At 41.9% G+C, this 22053-nt stretch overlaps 1 protein-coding gene across 9 annotated transcripts in view; it reads left to right on the top strand.

Moving 5' to 3' along the window:
• specc1la (sperm antigen with calponin homology and coiled-coil domains 1-like a) overlaps nucleotides 1–22053 on the top strand; it is a 310876-nt gene that overhangs the window by 206118 nt on the left and 82705 nt on the right. For all 9 annotated transcript variants that reach the window (XM_060843844.1, XM_060843843.1, XM_060843842.1 and 6 more), the window contains 2 exons: nucleotides 3956–4115; nucleotides 9989–10091. In XM_060843844.1, coding sequence (XP_060699827.1) covers nucleotides 3956–4115; nucleotides 9989–10091 — 263 coding nt within the window. The remainder of the gene's footprint in view (nucleotides 1–3955; nucleotides 4116–9988; nucleotides 10092–22053) is intronic.

The raw sequence follows: 22053 nt of genomic DNA, 5'->3' as shown, positions 1-22053 counted from the left end.
GCTCCCCCTCTCTGTCTCAGGGTTTGTTTCTGAGCAGACACATACGTGTGTAAAGGACCTGTAGCATTGCTGAAGACTCCCGACCCCCTCCCCTGCCCCCGCATCAGTTCAATAGGATTGAAACAGAGAGCACTTGCTATGTCCGCTCCCTCTTCAGGAGACTCACCACGTGTGAGAGTCCAAACCCCACCCGCCCTGCCCCCATCCGTTCGCTCTCATCCGCTCTCCCCCCATCTGCCCACCCCAGCCCATCTACTCTTGACCCCCTTCGCCCCCAAAGCCCTGTCCAACTCTGTCCCCCAACCCTATCCGCCCCCAGTACACAGTCCAACGCTGTCCGCCCCTCCGTTCCCATGAGGCCCCTTCCACCCCACCCACCGACTGTGCCCCCTTCCAACCTGGCTGCCCTCCACCCCCTCTATGAGTCAGTCAGACTGGACTGCTGCTGCCTTTTAGGGCTGAGCCTCAAAATAGCGTGCGCACAACATTTTGACAGATTCCACCTTTTGTCCTGTACAACACAAGGTTGGTGAGATTGTCTGGAGATGGGGGGTTTAGAATACACCCTTGTATAAAGCTCCAGGAAGAGTGTGGGGAGAAAGAGATTGAGCGGGCAGTCAGTCATTTGGAGAGGTGCCTGGGCTCCCGTCGGTGTCCAGGACTGTTCTCAGCAGCATTTCAGTCAGCAGAATTCATTTTTAATCATTGTAAACAAAAGATGTGAATAGTGTTGAAACTCCTCTTTGATGCAATGTTTATATCGGGACCTTGAGATTGTCTTCAGATAATCCAGAATTTGGATAATTGACATTCAGATAATTGAGGTTCCTCTGTAATCCTTTGTTGAGAGATTTAATTTTGTGCACTACCACACCTCCCTAGCCTAGCAGCTTTGCTTCCAGTCTAGCTTCTACATTACCGCCATCAACAAACCCTTTTTTATTGCAGTTGTGCATACTAGTGCCATTTGCATTCTTGCTTCTCTCTGATCACAGGCAGCTTCTCTCCTCATGTGGTCCTGACAGGCTCCTCATCAATTCTATTCCTTCTGCTGTTTTGGTAACTATACTCTTGTGAATGAACTTTCTGGTAACTGTACTCTGTTGAGTGAATTTTCTGGACGTTTTTGGTATTTAAAATGTGAACTTAGTTGCTGTCTCTGTGCATTGTGAACATCGTAGGGAAGTAACCTATGGGTGACTCACAAGAAATTGCAAGTGTGTGGCTGGGTGGAATACTCTGGTTTGGCAAGAGTCATAGGATCTCGGCAAATTGACACGGGTGACTTGGGTTTTTCATTGGTTTCAAGATGGTGGCTCACCACCTACCCAAAAGCAATTGGAGATGGGCAATAAAAGTGACACTCACATTCCAAAAACGAATGAAAAAACAGTTACTTCATTCAGGATTATTCGTTTCTCCATATCTACCTTGTCACACCTCAGTTTTCTAAAATTAAAAAAAAGCCTTGCTCATGTAACTTAGAGTCATAGAATCAGAGATATTTACAGCACGGAAACAGACCCTTCAATCCAACTCGTTCGGGCCAACCACTCTAGTCCCACCTGCCAGCACCCGGCCCATATCCTTCCAAATATTGCAATTTTACCAGCTCCACCAGTTCCTCTGGCAGCTCATTCCATACATGTACCACCCTCTGCGTGAAAAGGTTGCCCCTTGCTTTTGGGTAGGTGGTGAGCCACCATCTTTCCCCTCTCACCCTAAAACTATGCCCTCTGGTTCTGGACTCCCCCACCCCAGGGAAGAGACTTTGTTTACCCTATCCATGCCCCTCATGGTTTTATAAACCTCTATAAGGTCACCCTTCAGCCTTTGATGCTCCAGGGAAAACAGCCCTAGCCTATTTATCCTCTCCCTATAGCTCAATTCCTCCAACCCTGGCAACATCCTTGTAAATCTTTTCTGAATCCTTTCAAGTTTCATACCATCTTTCCGATAGGAAGGGTGACCAAAATCGCATGCAATATTCCAAAAGTGGCCTAACTAATGTCCTGTATAGCCACAGCATAGCCTCCCAACTCCTGTACTCTATACTCTGACCAATAAAGGAAAGCATATCAAACGCCTTCTTCACTATCCTAACTACCTGCAACTTCACTTTCACTTGTTTTCATATGAGCCCTAGTAATCTTTTGGTGAATCTGTCCTCCAGCCGTTCGAAGACCAATATACCAATATATCTTTTTTGAGATGCAGTGCCCAGTCAGACCAAGATTTTGTACAACCAAATACAATTTCCTCAGTTTTGAATTCCAGAGATACCATTTTGATTCTGTTTTCCACTTGTGCATTAGACTTTGTGATTTTGATCTCTTGGTTGACGTGAAAAGTCACCATGAGGATGGCCTCAAATGGGATCTTGGACTCATGTCACACGACAGGTCTCCCTTCTCTGTCTCTCTCTCTCTGTCTCTCTCTCTCTCTCTCTCTCGCTCTCTCCATATATATATAAAAAACACACACACACACCACCCCCAAAAAAAGGCATCTAGTCCGTCCTACTTGCGCGCACACTCTATCAAGCACGCACAGACATGCTATCCCACCTCTCTCCGACACATACTTCTTTCAAGTCACAGCCCTGAGATGACTTAAGGTTTTCCCTCTCTGTCACGCCCACACACATACATATAAGTCTGTTGGGTGAATTTGCATTCACAGATATATTCTATTTTGTTCCAGAAGCACCCAATCTGTCGGCAGTCAGTCAATGTGACATTTTATAGATTCCTACTTTGGAAATAGTACCAACCTGACTAAAGGTTGGGATACAGGCAGACTCTAACCTCACACTTTTAATGCATTGTCTGAGCTGAGATAGAGTCATAGAGATGTACAGCATGGAAACAGACCCTTCAGTCCAACCCGTCCATGCCGAACAGATATCCCAACCCAATCTAGTCCCACCTGCCAGCACCCGGCCCAAATCCCTCCAAACCCTTCCTATTCATATACCCATCCAAATGCCTTTTAAATGTTGCAATTATACCAGCCTCCACCACTTCCTCTGGCAGCTCATTCCATAAACGTACCACCCTCTGTGTGAAAAAGTTATCCCTTAGTTCTCTTTTATATCATTCCCCTCTCACCTTAAACCTGTTACTCTTTTGTACATATTCTGATAAAACCTCAAGTCATCTCAGGGCTGTGACTTGAAAGAAGTTCTGGGATTTACATATTAATCAATGGAAACCTGCATCCCCATTCTAAATGATTAACTACTTAACAGTAATCTAGGTTTGTTTAATACATTGCATCAGTTGTACGGCACTTTGACCATTTGCTATAAATTCTGTGTCCTATGATCCTGACCCACTGGTTACCTGAAGAAGGAGCAGCGCTCCAAAGGCTTATGCTTTCAAACAAACCTGTTGGACTATCACCTGGTGTTTTGTGATTTTTAACGTTACAGTATATAAGCTGAGAGAAAAGGGTGTGCAAGATAAAGTCATCACCAATGTAGTTGATTATGTTTTTAATGGAAGAGAGGAGGACAACCTGATCATAGTTGGTACCAAACTTTTTTTTACACTTCCTCTTTCATTCCCTTTTTAATTTGAACACGAGTGACACATATTTAATAAACTTATAACCCATCTCATAAAATGACACTATTTTTCAGCAACTTTATGCGTAAGACTGTTTTGCTTAACCTTGCAGTAATATGATGCAGTAGTAATGATAGTGATATGATGTTCGCCACCATTGTATTGAGACTAATGGAAATTCCCTGCAATGAGAACACTCACTGAGATCTGAAGAAGGTTTTTGAAGGTTTGAAGGGACTTTTCCAATGTGCTGTAAACCAGGTTTAACTCCAGCATTGAATACAAGTGCAACTAGCATATTGTGTTGTATAAAGGAATGTGCTGTTGGATAATGGCAGTCACCTGGCTTGCATTTTTAATGATAACAAATTTATTTTTTTCTGCAGTGTCCCGAAGAAGCAGTGAGGAGATAAAGCGTGATCTGACAGTCACAGATGGCTCCTCTCCAGCATCGTTGATGGGAATGGGAACTACATCTCCACAGCTGTCTTTGACCTCTTCATCTCCTACAGCCTCGGTCACTCCAACTGCACGGAGCCGGCTCAGGTAAAAGTTACTTTTGAGTCCTGCTCCTTGATACGAATAAACAAACTGAAAGTTCCACTTGCAGCCTCTGACGTAGAAGGTTTGTTAAATTCAGAGTCTCGAAGACTCCGAATCAGACAGAGCTGCACTCAGTTGGTTGCCTGACCTCAAGATCTGCATAAAACACATTGTTGCTTCCTCTTGACATACAACTCCAATACCTGCAGAGTCACCGAGATGGGTGCACAGTGGTCCAACCCTTGGCTCAAGGTTGTGATTTAAATGAACTGTTTAATTTGAAAGGAGCACTGAATACTAGAGCTTGTTTTGGTTAAATGGAACTAATTCACCAAAGCATTGCTATGCACTGCCATCACCTATCGCCCAGAGAATCATACAAAATTAGACAGTGGGGCAAAGACTACCCCAGTGTCTTGTACTGCTGAAGAGAAATAGTCAGGGGTCTTTATCTCCAGTATCAGCTACAGGTTGAAATCTGATTTGGACCAAACACAGAAAATAACTGGAAATCGGTGCCAAGCGTAACCTTCAGTACGTGCGGTAGTTTTAAAGCAAACATCTTCAAAATGGACGTGTTATCCCAAAAGAAGGCATGAAATTAATTGTAATCGTAACATGATTGTATAAAAGAGAGTGCTTCAGTGCAAAGCTTATACAATGCAAGAACAAAGGAATGTAACCAAACCTTTGACTGGTCACATTGATTTTATCTGTCCTCGGAGCACATTTTGTATTAAATTAGATTAGATTAGATTCCCTACAGTGTGAAACAGGTCCTTCGGCCCAACCAGTCCACACCGATCCTCCGAAGAGTAACCCACCCAGACCCATTTCCCTCTGACTAATGCATCTAACACTACGGGCAATTTAGCATGGCCCATTCACCTAACCTGCACATCTTTGGACAGTGGGAGGAAACCGGAGTAACCGGAGGAAACCCACACAAACACAAGGAGAATGTGCAAACTCCACACAGACAGCTGCCCAAGGCTGGAATTGAACCTGGGATCCTAGTGCTGTGAGGCAGCAGTGCTAACCTCTGAGCTACTGTGTTGCCCCATGTTGACATGTTTAAGGTGCCACCAAGCTGCTTCTCACCTCCAGATTCCGCCTGAGATTTCCCTTGGCAACATGAACATTCTATTATTAAGCTGCATCTTCACAGTTTAGATAGACTTCCTTGTGTGAAAATCACACTGTCAACATCCTGGGAATTGCCAAATAGCAGACACTGAACTGATCCAGCCATAAAAATACTGTGGCTACATTTTAAGTCAAAGGCTGGAATTTCTTTAGTGACTAATAAACTTATGACTCTCCAAAGCTTGTCCACCATCAACAAGGTACAAGTAAGGGGTCTGGTGAAATACTCCCCACTAGTGTGCAGGTCTGCAGCTAAACAACATTTGATTCTTGACATCATTGAAATCAAAGCAATCCCATTTGGTTGGCACACCATTTAGCACCTTCAACCTTCACTTCCTTCACACTGACGTGCAGTAGCAGCTGTGCATACCATTTACAAGGTACATTGTAGAAATACACCAAGATTCAATAGTCAGCAACTTCGAAACCTCCAAAATCTAGCAACTCCAAGGGACAAGAGCAGCAGTTATGGGAACAGAATCAACTGCAAGCTCACCTCAAAGTCGCTCACCATCGTGCCTTGGAACTATGCTGCCATTGAGGAAGTAGCAAACAACATGGCATTTGATAGCGAGTCACCTCATCGGTTACTACACAAACTAAGAGCTCATGGGATGGAATATAATGTATTAGCATAGATTGAGAATTGGTTAGCAAACAGGAAGCAGAGAAAAAGGTTCGTGGTACATTTATGGCTTGGCAAGCTGTCAGTATTCATGTGCCACAGGGATCAGTGCCGATGCTGCACTCTTTCTGAAGTGTATCAATTAATTTGGATGAAGGGACCAAATGTTTTAAAAAAAAAGACAGCCTGTTTGGACATGTTAAGAGACACCTTCATGACAGTTGAGACTTGAACTCAGACCTCCTGGACCAGAGATAGGGACATTACCATTGCACCAGACACTGAATGTGTAGTTGCTAATTTTACTGGTAACAAAGATAAATAGGAAAGTAAATTGTGAAGAAGACAAAAAGAGCGTACAAAGGTTAAGTGCTGGGGCAAAAGATTTTGAGTATAAGTGCTTGTCACACAGTAGGAAAAACATTAAATCGGTATTTTAAGTAGAGAAAGATTAAACCACTGCAGTGCAGTGGGATCTGGGTGTGATGGTACGTGATTCATGAAAATAGCATGCACAGGTACAGAAAGTGATTGGGAAAACTGAAATACCTTTGTACACTCCTTGTTCAAGTCTTAACTGCCTTAGAGATGTGTCTTAATATATCCAAACAGGCTGTTTTCTTTTAAAACATGGTGAGATCATATCTTGAGTGTTCTGTGCAACTTTGGTTACCCCACTTCAGAAAATCTCTCATTATCTTAGGAGCAATTCAGAGAGACCCAGCTGATTCTTTTATGAGGAATTGTCTTAATCGGTTAGAGTTCAGTGGGTTAAGAGGCAACTTAATTGAAGCATGCAAGTTAGTGAAGGAACTTAACAGCAGATGCTGAGAGGCTACAAATAGGGTAGATGTGTAAAATAAAATTGACCTTTCATTTATGATGTGGGTTTTTCTTTCCTAAGTGTGACTAGTCTTGGAGTTCTCTTCCCAGACAGTAGTGACAGTGGGGTTAATTGAATATTTTTTAAGCAAAGTTACATATGTTCTTGATTGTCATGGGAGTCAAAGGGTATAGGGTAGGCAAGAAAATATAGTTGAAGTTACAATTAGATCAGCCATGATGTTGAATGGTGCAGCAAGCTCGAGAGGCTGAATGGCTTCCTCCTGTTTCTAACCTTGCATGTTGATATGAGGCAAAATTGAGAAGAACAGGCCCATATTGATTTAAATTCAAATTTTAAAGAAAGGTGATCATGGTGAAATGTATGGAATTCTCCAGGAATGCAATCAGGTAAATACTGAGGAGGTTGAGGAATCTAAGAGAAAGTGAGGACTGCAGATGCTGGAGATCAGAGCTGAAAAATGTGTTGCTGGAAAAGCGCATCAGGTCAGGCAGCATCCAAGGAGCAGGAGAATCGAGGTTTCAGGCATGAGCCCTTCTTCAGAACTGAGGAAAGTGTGCCAAGCAGGCTAAGATAAAAGGTAGGGAGGAGGGACTTGGGGGAGGGGCATTGGAAATGCGATAGGTGGAAGGAGGTTAAGGTGAGGGTGATAGGCTGGGGTGGGGGCGGAAGAAGAATGCTGGTTAGGAAGGTGGTGCTGAGTTTGAGGGTTGGGACTGAGACAGGGTGGGGGGAGGGGAAATTAGGAAACTGAAGAAATCTGAGTTCATCCCTTGTGCTTGAAGGGTTCCTAGGTGGAAAATGAGGCGCTCTTCCTCCAGCCGTCGTGTTGCTATGGTCTGGCGATGGAGGAGTCCAAGGACCTGCATGTCCTTGGTGGAGTGGGAGGGGGAGTTGAAGTGCTGAGCCATGGGGTGGTTGGATTGGTTGGTCCGGGTGTCCCAGAGGTGTTCTCTGAAATGTTCCGCAAGTAGGCGGCCTGTCTCCCCAATACAGAGGAAGCCACATCGGGTGCAGCGGATGCAGTAAATGATGTGTGTGGAGGTGCAGGTGAATTTGTGGCGGATATGGAAGGATCCCTTGGGGCCTTGGAGGGAAGTAAAAGGGGAGGTGTGGGCGCAAGTTTTGCATTTCTTGCGTTTGCAGAGGAAGGTGCTGGGAGTGGAGGTTGGGTTGGGGGGGTGTGTGGACCTGACGAGGGAGTCACGGAGAGAGTGGTCTTTTCGGAACGCTGATAGAGGAGGGGAGGGAAGGGAAATATATCCCTGGTGGTGGGGTCCGTTTGGAGGTTGCAGAAATGACAACGGATGATACGCTGTATGTGGAGGTTGGTGGGGTGGTAGGTGAGGACCTGTGGGGTTCTGTCCTGGTGGCGATTGGAGGGGCAGGGCTCAAGGGCGGAGGAGCAGGAAGTGGAGGAGATGCGGTGGAGGGCATCGTCGATCACGTCTGGGGGGAAATTGCGGTCTTTGAAGAAGGAGGCCATCTGGGCTGTACGGTATTGGAACTGGTCCTCCTGGGAGCAGATGCGGTGGAGATGAAGGAATTGGGAATATGAGATGGTATTTTTACAGGGGGCAGGGTGGGAAGAGGTGTAGACTAGGTAGCTGTGGGAGTCGGTCGGTTTATAGTAAATGTCCGTGTTGATTCGGTCGCCCGAGATATAAATGGAGAGGTCTAGGAAGGGGAGGGAGGAGTCTGAGACGGTCCAGGTAAATTTGTGGTCAGGATGGAAGGTGTTAGTAAAGTGGATGAACTGTTCAACATCCTATGGGAGCACGAGGCAGCACCGATACAGTCAGCGATGTAGCGGAGGAAAAGGTGGGGGGTGGTGCCAGTGTAGCTGCGGAAGATGGACTGTTCCACATATCCTGCGAAGAGGCAGACATAGCTGGGGCCCACGCGGGTGCCCATGGCAACTCCAATGGTTTGGAGGAAGTGGGAGGATTGGAAAGAGAAGTTGTTCAGAGTGAGGACCAGTTCAGTCAGTCGAAGGGAAAGGAAGAAGCGGAGGGCTTTGAGTCCTTCGTGATGAGGGATGGAGGTGTACAGGGACTGGATGCCCATGATGAAGATAAGGCACTGGGGACCGGGGAAGCGAACATCATGGAGGAGGTGGAGGGTGTTGGTGGTGTCCCGAACGTAGGTGGGAATCTAGGACATGTAGTCACAATGTGAGGATAAGGGATCAACCATTTAGGACTGAGATGAGAAGAAATGTGTTCACCTTTGGAATGCTACAATCCAAAGAATTGTGAATGCTTGCTTTTTAAGCATGCTCATTACTGAGATTCATAGATTTTTGGAATATTGAGGCTATAATGCAGGTGAAGTTGGTGGCCTGTACCATCACCATGTGTTCCAATTTCATAGTTATTGTTTAACTGACAGCACGTATACAGAGATTGCTTATTTCTGCACCTTTGTACTCCTAAAGCTAACTAGTCTTTAGACTATTGGGCACTGAGTGTGTATATTTATCGGCTTCTTTTGTATTCCTAACTCATTGAGAATGTTTTATGAAGTTCTGAAAGTATACTTAGTCCAAGTGGAAATGATCCCCATGCCTACCAGACAGGTTTCTGGCATGTTCTACGTAATTCATCAAGAATGGGTATTGGGAAATAATTTTGGTAAAGGTTGATGTTCCAATGTACAAGAGAAAGTTATTTCTCAATTTTTGTTAGCTTTGCTGTGCGCTTTGAAAAGAACATTAATATTTTGTCTCAGCAAAAATATAACTGAGACTTTAAATATAACTCTTCAGCCCATTCAAATTGCTTTAAATATAGAATTCTGGATTAATGGTGTTGGAAGAGCACAGCAGTTCAAGCAGCATCCGAGGAGCAGTAAAATCGACGTTTCAGGCAAAAGCCCTTCATCAGGGCTTTTGCCCGAAACATCAATTTTACTGCTCCTCGGATGCTGCCTGAACTGCTGTGCTCTTCCAGCACCACTAATCCAGAATCTGGTTTCCAGCATCTGAGTCATTGTTTTTGCCCCTTTAAATTTAGAATATCTAGTACCAAATCCATCGCAGCAAATTGCTATCACAGTTAACAGTGAATTTTTATCCTACCCCACCGCTCACCTTGTATTACACAATTGGCAACCAACACTTTCAGGAACACATTCTAGACCAAAGGTTTTCTCGGTTCACGTGAATGCAGTTATACTCTTCTAAACTCTCAGTAACAAATTAAGTTAATGTTCAAACTCTCCAACTGGTTACTTTGAATTTCCATTCATTTTGAACAGGGAAGAGAGGAAAGATCCGTTGTCAGCGCTGGCTCGTGAGTACGGTGGCTCCAAGAGGAATGCGCTGCTGAAATGGTGTCAGAAAAAGACAGAAGGTTATCAGGTAAGGAGCAACACATTGATTTCTAATTTTCTGTTTGGCACGTGAACAGGGCTACTTTAAATATGTATGAGGAAATGATTCCTCCAAGAAATGGTCTGAGGAGTGGTACTGTTTCACCTGGTTTAGTCTGATTCTTTTGAATGTTGCCGATTGTGGAACATGAGTGAAATCAATTTCTGTGTAACAGTCTTTCCTCAATCTTTGTCCCATTCTCTTCAATCTCCTACAGCACCTAAGGCCTTGGGATATATTGAAAAGTGCAGTATACTGCAAATACCCTTTTTTGAAACAAATATTTGATGTGGTAAAATGAACAGACAGAGAAATAGTTGCAAATGTAGGCAAGTAAAAAGTTATTTTAGGGCCGCAGCTTAAACTTTAATTTTGCTGTATTGATAGCAGTCTACAGGACAGAAAAAGGCCCTTTGACCCATGAAGTCTGTGCTGGTCAAAAGCAACTACCTAACTATTCTGCTCCCTTTGCCTCGTACATCTAAATATCACAGAAATGTTAAGAAGGGTTTGTGTCTCCACCATCTTTATAGATAGTAAGTTCCACTACCCCATCACCCTCTGGGTGAAAAAGTTTTTACTCCTATCATCTCTAAACCTCCTGCTCCTTGCCCCCACTTGTTGATCCCTCCAAGGGAAAATGTTCATTCCTATATATCCTGTCTTTGCCTCTCATAATTTTATACGCCTCAATCGTATCTTCAGTCTCCTGTGCTGTACGGAAAGCAACCCCAGTCTGTCCAATCTTTCTTCATAACTAAAACTGTCCGGCTCAAACAATATCCTGATTAATCTCCTCTACCCTTTTTGGTGCAATCACATCCTGCCTATAATCTGCATTCCTGAAGTACACACAATACCCTAGCTGTGACATAGTCGATGTTTTAGACAGTTCCAGCATCATCTCCTTGCTCTTAAATTCTATGCCACGGTTAATTAAGACAAGTATCTCATATATCACCTCAACCACTTTATCAACCCATCCTGATACTTTATGGACCGTTAGATATGCACACCAAGGTCACTTTGATCATCAGGGTTTGAGTTCCATTTGCTGTTGACCAGACTCTCTGTATCCTCCTTTAATCTAAGTCTATCATCCTCACAATTTATCATCCTGCTAGTTTTCATAACATCAGTGAACTTATTGATAAATTGTTTTACGTTCAAATCTAAATCATTTCCATATACCACAAACAGCAAGGGCCTCAGTACTGATCCCTGTGGATCCCCACTGGACACAGATGTCCCTCAACCATCACCCTGTGCTTCCTGCTACTGGGCCGATTCTGAACCTAATTATTCAAATTTCTTTGGATCCCATGGACTCTTGTGTTCACTACCGATATCTTATGTGAAACCTTATCGAAAGTCTTACAAAGTCCAAGTCGACCACGTCAAAAGCATTGAGCTCTTGCAAAGAAAATTCAATCAAGTTGGTCAGACATGATGTCCCCTTTTTAAAAAAAACATGATTTTTGATTAATCCATGCCCCTGCAAATGCAGATCAATTCTATTCCTCAGAATTGTTTCCAATAGGTGCCTGAGAGATGACCGTACTCAAAGATGCAAACTGTGAGTGAAAAGGGGAAATCTTATGCATTGCTCAGATTCTAAACAGTAAAAGAAAATATCAAATTCTTCATAGAATGTGTTGATGAGGAAGCAAAGTTAGAAAGATTAAGCAAATGGAAATAAAACTCTGGCTGATAAAGTTCAGTGATGCAAAATGTTAGATAATCTTGTTTGGACCCAAGATAAAGGTAAGAGTATTTTGCGAAATGGTGAGACACATGGAGGTAAGAAAAGAACTAAAGCAATATAGGTGTTGATTGGCACAAATCCCTAAAAGCTCATAAGCAATGATTAAAATTTAGAAGAATGAGAAGTGATCTCATTGAAGCACGTTCTTAAGGGGCTTGACAGGGTAAATGCTGAGAGGATGTTCCCCCTCATGGGAGAGTCTAGAACCAGAGGACATAGTCCCAGAATAAAGGGGCACCAACTTATGACTGAGATGATGAGGAATTTCTTCTGAGGTTTGAGTGTCTTTGGAACTCCTTGTGACAGACCTGTGGTGACAAAGTCCTTGTGCATATTTAAGGCTGAGATCAATCCTTGATCAGAAGGAGAATTAAGGGCATGGAGGTGAGACACGTTGGATAAGTTATGATCCTATTGAATGGCAGGGAAGGTTTGAGGTGCTCAACTCCTTCAATTCCTATTTCTTGTGGTCTTCAAATTAATCAGCAGAATGGAACTGAATATTCATCTTCAAGAGGATGAGCATAGGAATGACCGTTGGACCTTTATGTACAGAATCTTAGTCAAATTCCATCTGGAGTATTGTTTAGAGAGTTAAATTATGAAGACAGGTTGCATATATTTGAGTAATGACTTAATTCTTCTCAAAAAAATTCAAAGGATTTATTGGGTGAAAACAGAGAATCTCCTTATTCCAGTGGGGTAATCCAGAGCAAAGCAACTTCTATAATGTGACAATCATCACAAGGGAGCATTGTAGAACAAAGTTTGCTGCCAAGATACATAAAGGGGATATTGTACCAGATGGTCAAAAGCTTGGTCCAGGAAATAGGTTTCAAGAAGTGAGGTAGAGAGAGAGAAGTGTAAGGAGAGAATTCCAGAACTTGGAGCCTAAGCAACCAAAGGCATAGCCATCAGTGGTAGTATTTGGAATGCACAAGAGACCAGATAAACAGGAGTGGAGATATCTGAAGAATGTTGGGTTGAGGATGACCACTAAAAAGGGGAAGAGCAAGAACATGAAAGGATTTGAAAGTAATGATGAAACTTTTAAACAAGTTGGCTTAACCTTAAAATTGGAGCTACATTGTCAAAAGTGGAATTAGAAAGTATTGTCACATACTCTAATCTTCTCTTGAAAGATTATGAATGCTGTATGTTATAATCTAAGTTGATATTGATATTGAACAAGTCATATCCCAAAGGGAAACCAGACTTGGTAGACTCTAATTTTGTTTTTGTTTAAAACTGTGGAGGTCAGTTACTGAACTTATTCAGAAGAGTCAATCATTTCTTTTACACTTATCTTACTTCCTACCCTTTTTCCTGCAGCCTTTACAAAGTTCTATTTTTTTTTGAAGAACAGATGGGCAGATTTCCTATGTAATTTTAACACAGCAGATATTTTGTCTTCTAAATTTCTGTTCTTGATGTCAGTAATCTTCTTTCATTTCTTTAGTGAAGAAGTTATGTTTCATTAAAGGAATGTAATACCCTAATGTGTAAATTGCAAGTTCACAGATATTCCAAGTACAATAGCTTTATGGTTTTCCATATACAGTTACATTTGTGATCTGTTCTTCAATGACTGCTTCATCATAAAAGGTATTTCACTGGACACTATATCCATGCTAATAAAATGATTATTTCAGCTATCTTCCAGAGTGAAACACTTTTTCCAAGATTTTGGTATGTTATCATCCCCAAATTTGAAACTGGTGGAACTCTCAAATTCCTTAATTTTAACCTGATCCATTTATGCTTAAGAGAGCCTAACGTAGCATTTTAGCCAGTCTACTTGTTATGGACCAGATGAGACCCCCTTCATCCACCAAAGATTGGAAAAGAGTGAACCTAGACCCTAACTTATTTAAAGGCAAGTGTAAGATGCTGTGTTCCAGATATGACTCATTTCATAGAACATAGGACATAACAGCACAGTACAGGCCCTTCAGCCCTCAATGTTGCATCGCCCTGTGAAAACAATCCAAAGCCCATCTAATTTAACACTGTTCCATTCTTGTCCGTATGCCTATCCAATGACCACTTAAATGCCTGTAATGTTGATGAGTCTATAACTGTTGCAGGCAGTATTTTCCACACCCCTTCTACTCTGAGTAAAGAAACTACCTCTGACATCTGATGTATATCTATCACCCCTCAATTTGAAGCTATGCCCCCTCATGCCAGCCATCACCATCCAAGGAAGAAGGCTGTCACTGTCCACTCAATCTAACTTTCTCATTATCTTATATGTCTCAATTAAGTCACCTCTCAACCTTTTTCTCTCTAACAAAAACAGCTTCAAGTCCCTCAACCTTTCCTCATGAGACTTTCCCTCCATGCTAGGCAACGTCCTAATAAATCTCCTCTGAACCCTTTCCAAACCTTCCACATCCTTCCCATAATGCGGTGACCAGAACTGCATTCAATACGCCAAGTATGGCTACACCAGAGATTCGTACAGCTTCAGCATAACCTCATAGTCCCGAAACTCGATCCTTCTACTAATAAATGCTAATACACCATAAGCCTTCCTAACAGCCCTGTCAACCTGGGTGCAACTTATGAGGGATGTATGTACCTGGGCATCAAGATCTGTCTATTCATCTGCACTACCAAGGATCTTGCCATTCGCCCAGAACTCTGCATTCCTGTTACTCCTTCCAAAGTGAATCACTTCACAGTTTTCTGCATTAAACTCCATTTGCCACCTCTCAACCCAGCTCTGCATATGTCCCTCTGTAACCTACAACATCCTTTGGCACTATCCACAACTGTACTGACCTTAATGCCGTCTGCAAATTTACTAACCCAACCTTCTACGCCCTCATCCAGGTAATTTATAAAAATGACAAATAGCAGTGGACCTAATACAGATCCTTGCAGTACACCGCTAGTAACTAATTTCATCTACCACTATAATTTATTCAACACACACTTTATTTTTATAACACAGTTAAAATACAAAAGAAGAAGAATAGACATAACTATTGAAATACTTAATAGGAAATGTGTTATTTAACCACTATTGTTCCAAAATAAGCAACATCCCACAAACACACCCTTTGGCAAATATGCAGTTTGGAAAGCGGTTGTGATTCTCAGGTGCTGTCTTTCTCCAGTCGAGAAGAAAGAAATAATCTGCCCCTTTTTGATTTTGAAGAAAAAGATTCGCTGTCCAAGACTTCAGTCTAGCAGCCAGTGACTTAAGCTTTTAGCTCAGAGGTCGGCAGGAAATCTTCTCACTAACTAAAAGCAAAACTAAAAGTCTTCCTGAGTTGATGTGAGCCTTGACCCCACCCACTCATGATTCTTTTGTCTTAATTTAACATGAAATCCAGGGAGAACTCAAAAACTGTTTATGAACTGCTTGACTGAAAGTAACACTAACAATACCCCTCTGCAAGAGAAATAGTACAGAACACATCTCTCTGAAAAGGCATAGTCTCATCACATAATCCACATATAGTAGTCGTATGTCTACTGTCCAATTCCACACAATTAAAAGACTCTGCCACCAACACAGTAATCACTGGGTTGAAACTTCTTGTGAGCAAGACAATGCATTCTCTTTGATTTGCATCTCCATTTTCTTCTTCCAAATCCTGTTTCATGTTTGGTTTTGAACGCTTTATCACATTGTTTGGATAACTCATGGCATAGTAGTAATTTGAATCTCAACAGAGACGTTGATTGACAAGACTGAACATTTCTGGCGTTCATTCACTTACTGTAATTCAAATTCTCTTTGTTTCTTAAAATTATCAACAGCATTTCTGTCCTCATATCTGTTTGTTGCAGTTCTGCTTGCATGCTGTCATTGCGATCCATATCTAGACAGTCTCACTAATTTGTTTGGATTGTGTCCTCCATTTTTTGTCGTATTGCCCTCTTAATGCTACAAATGCTGCTGGGAAGCAATGCTTTCCCAGGAATTTTTTTAGTCTTTCGTCATTTGTTTTTGCAGTACATGTTTATCTGTAAATTTAACTCCCAACAAAGCTAGAATATTTAGTACTTTGACACAGTTTTAAAAAAAATGCCAGTGTAGTTTGGGGGATTTCCAAATGAAATTACTGTCTTGGATGCAACCTACTGAATTCAGTTATGTACTCTTTTATAGTCACATCCGCAGTCTTTCTAAATTTATCTAGTTCTGACTTGACCTCATAAGCAGTTAATAGATAAACGTTTTGATAAACTTTATCCATGAGTTAATGATTTGTCCAAACATTCAAACATGTTCAAATCATCAAACCCCAGTTATTAAAAAAAATTATCTTATTTCTGTACAGTAATGGAAGTAATAAGTCCATACCTTGATTCATCTTCCTATATTTATCCAGCCAATTCAAATTCAACTACCTCTTGTTTAATATACCCATCACCCATTCTTTCAGACCATATTAGATTATAACAGTGCTGATTGGAAGTGGGAACTCTGCTTATTATTCTCAGCCCAGTTCACTCATTCTTTACTGCTAGCATTACTTGTGATACCCCAGCCAATGCTCAGTTTGAGAGAAATTAATTCGGGATGTGCTGGGTGAGCTGGGGCTTTCTGATCTGTATCACTGAGGCAGCAGTGGTCAGTGCTGTCAGCTACCAGATCGTGGAGAGAGGTTTGTGAACTGATTTCATCACATCAAAGGGAAAATAATCAGCTCTCTGAAAGCACCCTTTTTGGAGCAACACGCTACTTCAGCACACTGGAGGCCCTTCTGCATAAGCAAATAGAGACGGTCATTTCACCATTCGTGGCTGATTTGTACCTTAACTCCATATTCACCTCTGATCTATATTCCTCAGTATCATTGCACCAACAAAAATCAATCCATCCTAGAATCTAACATTGATAGATTTAACCTCAAATGCAGAGGGGATGGTCAAATATTATCGCATTCTCGTCTTTACAACTTTCTTTTACATCTGTCTGCCCATCCCATCCATCTTGCACTTGGTTGAGTTCTGTTCTGTTATGTGCTTTGCTTTAATCCAATTTTGGATTGATTTTCCAATTTTTTTTGTAATTGAATTTGTTTGTAATTTAAAAGGAAAAGCAAATTCTATGGGTTAAATCTATTGAAATGGTCTGGTTGTCTTCTAGTTTCCGTGTTGGTAATTTGAGATTGCATTGCAAAGGAGCGTGCCTGTGTTCACATCAGTGTTGTCACCATGAATGATATTGAGGATTAGCACCTGTCACAATGCTGGTGTGATTTACAGCCATCTGGTCACAGATAGATAGTTTCTATGATTCATTTGGATCTGTTCAAGAGACGCCCACAGACAGAATTGATCATTTTTTATAAGCCAAACCAGAAGATTTTACTCAGGCATGCATTATTTTTTTTTGAGCTGTAGCAAGCACAAGAGAATGCCTTGGGTCATCATGTACCACTGTAGAAATGAAATAAGAGAGATAATTGCTGAAAGCATTTTTTTTCGATAAAAACAACTTATTTATATAGATTCTTCAACAGCGATTTCAATGGAAGCACGAAGTAAGATGTGACAACAAGCTGCAAGTGATGGTATTGGGGTAGATACCTGATAGTTTGCAGTAATGTTGAAATGATTAAAATCATGATGCAACAAAATACTAGGAATTTATCAGCATGAATATCTTGGGTTTTGGCGTGCGAGAGGTTGCAATGATAGGGAGGAATTTAAGAATTTGTGGGTGGCACGGTGGCACAGTGGTTAGCACTGCTGCCTCACAGCGCCTGAGACCTGGGTTCAATTCCCGACTCAGGCGACAGACTGTGTGGAGTTTGCACGTTCTCCCCATGTCTGCGTGGGTTTCCTCCGGGTGCTCCGGTTTCCTCCCACAGTCCAATCAAAAACAACTACCTAACTATTCTAGGTGTGGTCAGGTGAATTGGCCATGCTAAATTGCCCGTAGTGTTAGGTTAGGGGTATGGGTGGGTTTCGCTTCGGCGGGTCGGTGTGGACTTGTTTCCGAAGGGCCTGTTTCCACACTGTAAGTAATCTAATCTAAATCAGAAGAAGAATTTTAAAATCAAGGTGTTACTTACCTGGGAGCCAAAATTGGTCAGCTTGGGGTAAGCTGAGGTTTCCTTGACCTCGATTTTAAGGAGACCAAATATGTGTTGAAATAGTCCATTCTAGAGGTAAAAAAAAAGACGCGAAAGATGGTTTCAGCAAATGATATGATGGAAGTTGTAGTTGGTAGTCATAGTGTCAAGATATGTGGCTTGAAGTTCATCTCAGGATTGATTATTAACTCCAGCATTGTGAAGAATCTGGTTTAGCCCCACTAATTGCCATGGAGAAGAATGGAATCTGTGATTAAGGAATGGAACTAAAAAGGCTAAAATCTTTACGATGTTTAGTTAGAGATAAAGTTTGCTCATCCAGGACTGGATGATGGATCAGCATCCTGATAATTTAGCAACAAATAGGAGGTGAGAGAAGTGGTGGAATGAGGGAGAGCTGGTAATCCCTGTTTGTGTAAAAAGAAATGCTTTTGTTTTCTGATCATGTCATCAGGGTCAGCATGTAAATCACAAATAAGAGGAGTCTAGAGAGGAGATGAGGGATAATGGTGTGGGCGCAAGAAGATAAACCATTGCAGATGATACTCTACCATTCAGTAGTTTAGGGTAGAACTAGGTGAGAGCAACCTCAGCCAGCTGGATGAAAGTGAGGAGGCAATATAAGAGGATGGTGTGATCAACAGCATCAAAGGCTGCAAACAGGTCGAGGAGGGACCGTTAGTTGGTCGCAATCATACAGGATGCCATTTGTGACTGTGAAACTGTAGTTTCAATGCCAAGGTATACACTGCTCTCAGCCAATGCTGGAAAGTGGGATTAGAATAGTTAGGTAGTTGTTTTTGATTGGCACTGATGTAGTTAGCTGAAAGGCTGTTTTCTGTGCTGTAAACCTCTATAACTCTATAGCTGTTGAGGAGGGGGAAATCTGATTCGTGCGGTTCACTCCTGGGCTCATGGGGAAAATGGGCATGTATTTGAGAGCAGGCAACGCATTCAAGGATTTTAAAGAGGAAAGGAAGTTATTGATGGGATATCGGTTACAAGAATAGATGGTGCAAAGATGATTTTGATTTGAAGAAGTGGATGATGACATAGAAATATATAAATTAAGGGCAGGAAACGTATTCCAAAAGACTCAGGATCCCCATAAGGAAAGAACAGTCTCCTCATCTCAGCCTCTAATTTCTTAACCCTGTAACGGCTCTCAAACCTGGACACAGTTGAGGCCTCAACTTGAACTACTCTTGACAAGTGCAGCAAACCTCCCTGTGGCAGATTTGAAGGGGAGAAGCAACATCTAAAGAAAGTAATTTCACAATATTGGTTAATGTGGGAATCAAAATGAAAAGTTGAGTGATCTACATTTCATTATAAATATAATTAGGTCTCATGGATAAAATAAATGTGGCAAGAAGGTGAGAGAAATAAATATGACTTCAAGGCTGGCATAGGAAAGTGTTAAAGGAAGATTGGCCCAACAGGTGAGTGGGAAAGCAGCAAAGCACCAGAGACAATTGATGAGATGTTTTCAAGCTTAGTTATATGATTTAATAAGATGGTTTCTAGTAGCAAAAGTGGGTTTGTTTTACAACTCAGGAGTTTTAGCAGACAAGGCAGGGTTGATGGTGCAGTATGAGTTCCAGATATTGAAAGGATAAAAGTGATTATCCACCAAATCTGAATTGGTTGAAACTAAAAGAGACCTAAGACTTTGTGTGAAGCAGGAGGAAGTGTGTGAGCTCACATCTGTATTCACAAAAGAGAAGGGCACGGTGGATGCTGAATTTCAGAAGGGATGTGTTGACATTGTAAGGCATGTCAGTATAAAAAGGAGAAGGTGTTAGGTGCTTTTCAAAGCATTAAAATAGACATATCTCTGGCACCTGATGGGATTTATCCCAGAATGCTGACGTAGGCTGATGAAGAAATTGCTGAGCCTTATACAAAATCTTTCCTAATACCGAGGTCCCAGAGAACTGGAGAGCAGCCAGTGTTGTTCCTTCGTTTACAAATGGTAGTTGGCTTAATCTGGGAAAATCCAGCCTTAAGTCAGTGATAGGAAAATTGTTGGAGAAGAGTCTTAGGAATAGGATTTACTCACATTTGGAAAAATATGGACTTATTAGCAAAAGGCAACATGGCTTTGTGCCAGGGAGGTCATGCATCACAAACTTGATCAAGATTTTTGAGGAAATAACAAAGATGATTGATGAGGGCAGTAGATGTTGCTTTAGTAAGACCTGTGACAAGGCCCCTCATGGCAGGCTGATACAAAAGGTGAAGTAAGATGGGATCTACGATGAGCTGGTAAGATGAATACAGAATTGACCTAGTCATTAAAGCAGAGTAGCGATGGAAGGATGTTTTTCTAACTGGAATTTTGTTTCTAAAGGTGTTCCGCAGGGCTCCATGCTGGGACCTCTGTTGTTTGTACAGGTATTTCTTCTATAATGCGATGGAAACAGACCCTTTGGTCCAACTCATTCAAGCTAGCCAGATCAGCAGAAAGGAGATCACCAGATGAAATGAGTATACTAATGCTATACTTATAACTTCACCAATACTATAACAATACTAATAACTAACTATACTCATCCTGTTTACCTGGACTTGGTTCATTACCGAGTTTTAACTGCTCATCCAGATACTACTTAAATGTTGTGAGAGTATCTGCCTCCACCACCCTGTCAGGCAGAAATTCCATATTTCCACCATCCTCTGGGTGAAAAAAAAATTCTCCTCTAAGTCACTTATTCCTGATTTCAAACTTCTGTCCTCTGGTCTTAGACATATCTCCCATGGGGAAAAGATTCTCTCAATCCACCCTTGCTTCTCATAATGTTGTATACCTCAATCAGAGCCATCCGTGGCTTCCTCTGCTTCAAGGGAAACAAACTCAGTCTCTCCTCATAATCCCAGGCAACACCCTAGTGAATCTCTTCTGCACCCTCTCCAGTGCACATCCTCCCAATTGTGTGGCAACCAGAACTGCACACTGTATTCCATCTGTAACCTAACCAATGTTTTATAAAATTGTAACCAGACTTCCTTACACCCTGGCTAATGAGGCATGAATCTCATATGCCACCTTCACAACTCTGTCCGTTTGTGGTGACACTTTCAGTGATCTGTGGACTTGAACACCAAGGTTCATTTTTTTTCCAAAGGACTCCCGAGCAACCTACATTCCTTGTGTATATTCTTCCCTTAATAGACCTTCCAAAATACATCTCCTCACACTTATTAGGATTTAATACTGCATATCATTGCTTGCCCAGTTTATCAGCTGATCAATATTAGATGGCATCTTGAGAACATCCTCCACACTATATCATCACCACCAACTTTCATGTCATCTGCAAACTTACTAATTAGACCTTCCACATTCACATCCAAGTCATTCATTTACATTAAACAGCAAGGGTCCCAGCATTGATGCCTGTGGTACACCACTGGTCACAGGCTTCCAATCACAAAACCAACCTCCTACATCACCCTTTGCCTTCTATTTGTAAGCTGTTTTGGATCCAGTTTGCCAACTTGTCTTGAATCCCATGGGCTTTTACCTTTTGGACCAGCCTTACATGTGGGACCTTGTCAGAGATCCACTTGAAATTCATGTAAACCACATCAACTGTACTACCCTAATCTATATATTTAGTCACTTTTTCAAAAAACTCAAATTAAACTAGCCAGATAGGATCTCCTTCTAATAAATCTGTGATGACCACCTCTGATCAATTCCTGCCTTTCTAAGTATTGATTAATCTTGTCCCTCAGAACTTTTTCCAATAATTTCCCTACTACTGATGTCAAACAGCAGGGCTGTAAATCACCTGTCCTATGTCTACTGCCTTCTTGAACACTGGAACCACATTGGCTGTTCTCCAGTCATCTGGCACTTCACCTGTGGCCAGCAAAGTATTAAACATCTCGACCACAGGCCCTGGGGATTTATGCAGTTTTATGCCTACTAAAACATCTAACACTTCCTCCTTATTAGCCTTAACATGTTCTAGAGCCTCACCATCCCAACTGAAATCCCCACCTGCAATATTTTTCTCCTGTGTGAGTACAGATGAAACCTATTCATTTGAGACCTCCCACAGGCTATCCCTTTGGTCTCTAATAGGCCCCACTCTTTCTTTAGTAATCCTTTTAC

Source organism: Hemiscyllium ocellatum, chromosome 24, assembly GCF_020745735.1.
Source record: "Hemiscyllium ocellatum isolate sHemOce1 chromosome 24, sHemOce1.pat.X.cur, whole genome shotgun sequence".
In the NCBI taxonomy this organism is placed as follows: Eukaryota; Metazoa; Chordata; class Chondrichthyes; order Orectolobiformes; family Hemiscylliidae; genus Hemiscyllium; species Hemiscyllium ocellatum.
The sequence above is the reverse complement of the archived record's forward strand: the minus strand, read 5'-3'. Positions and strand labels throughout refer to the sequence as shown.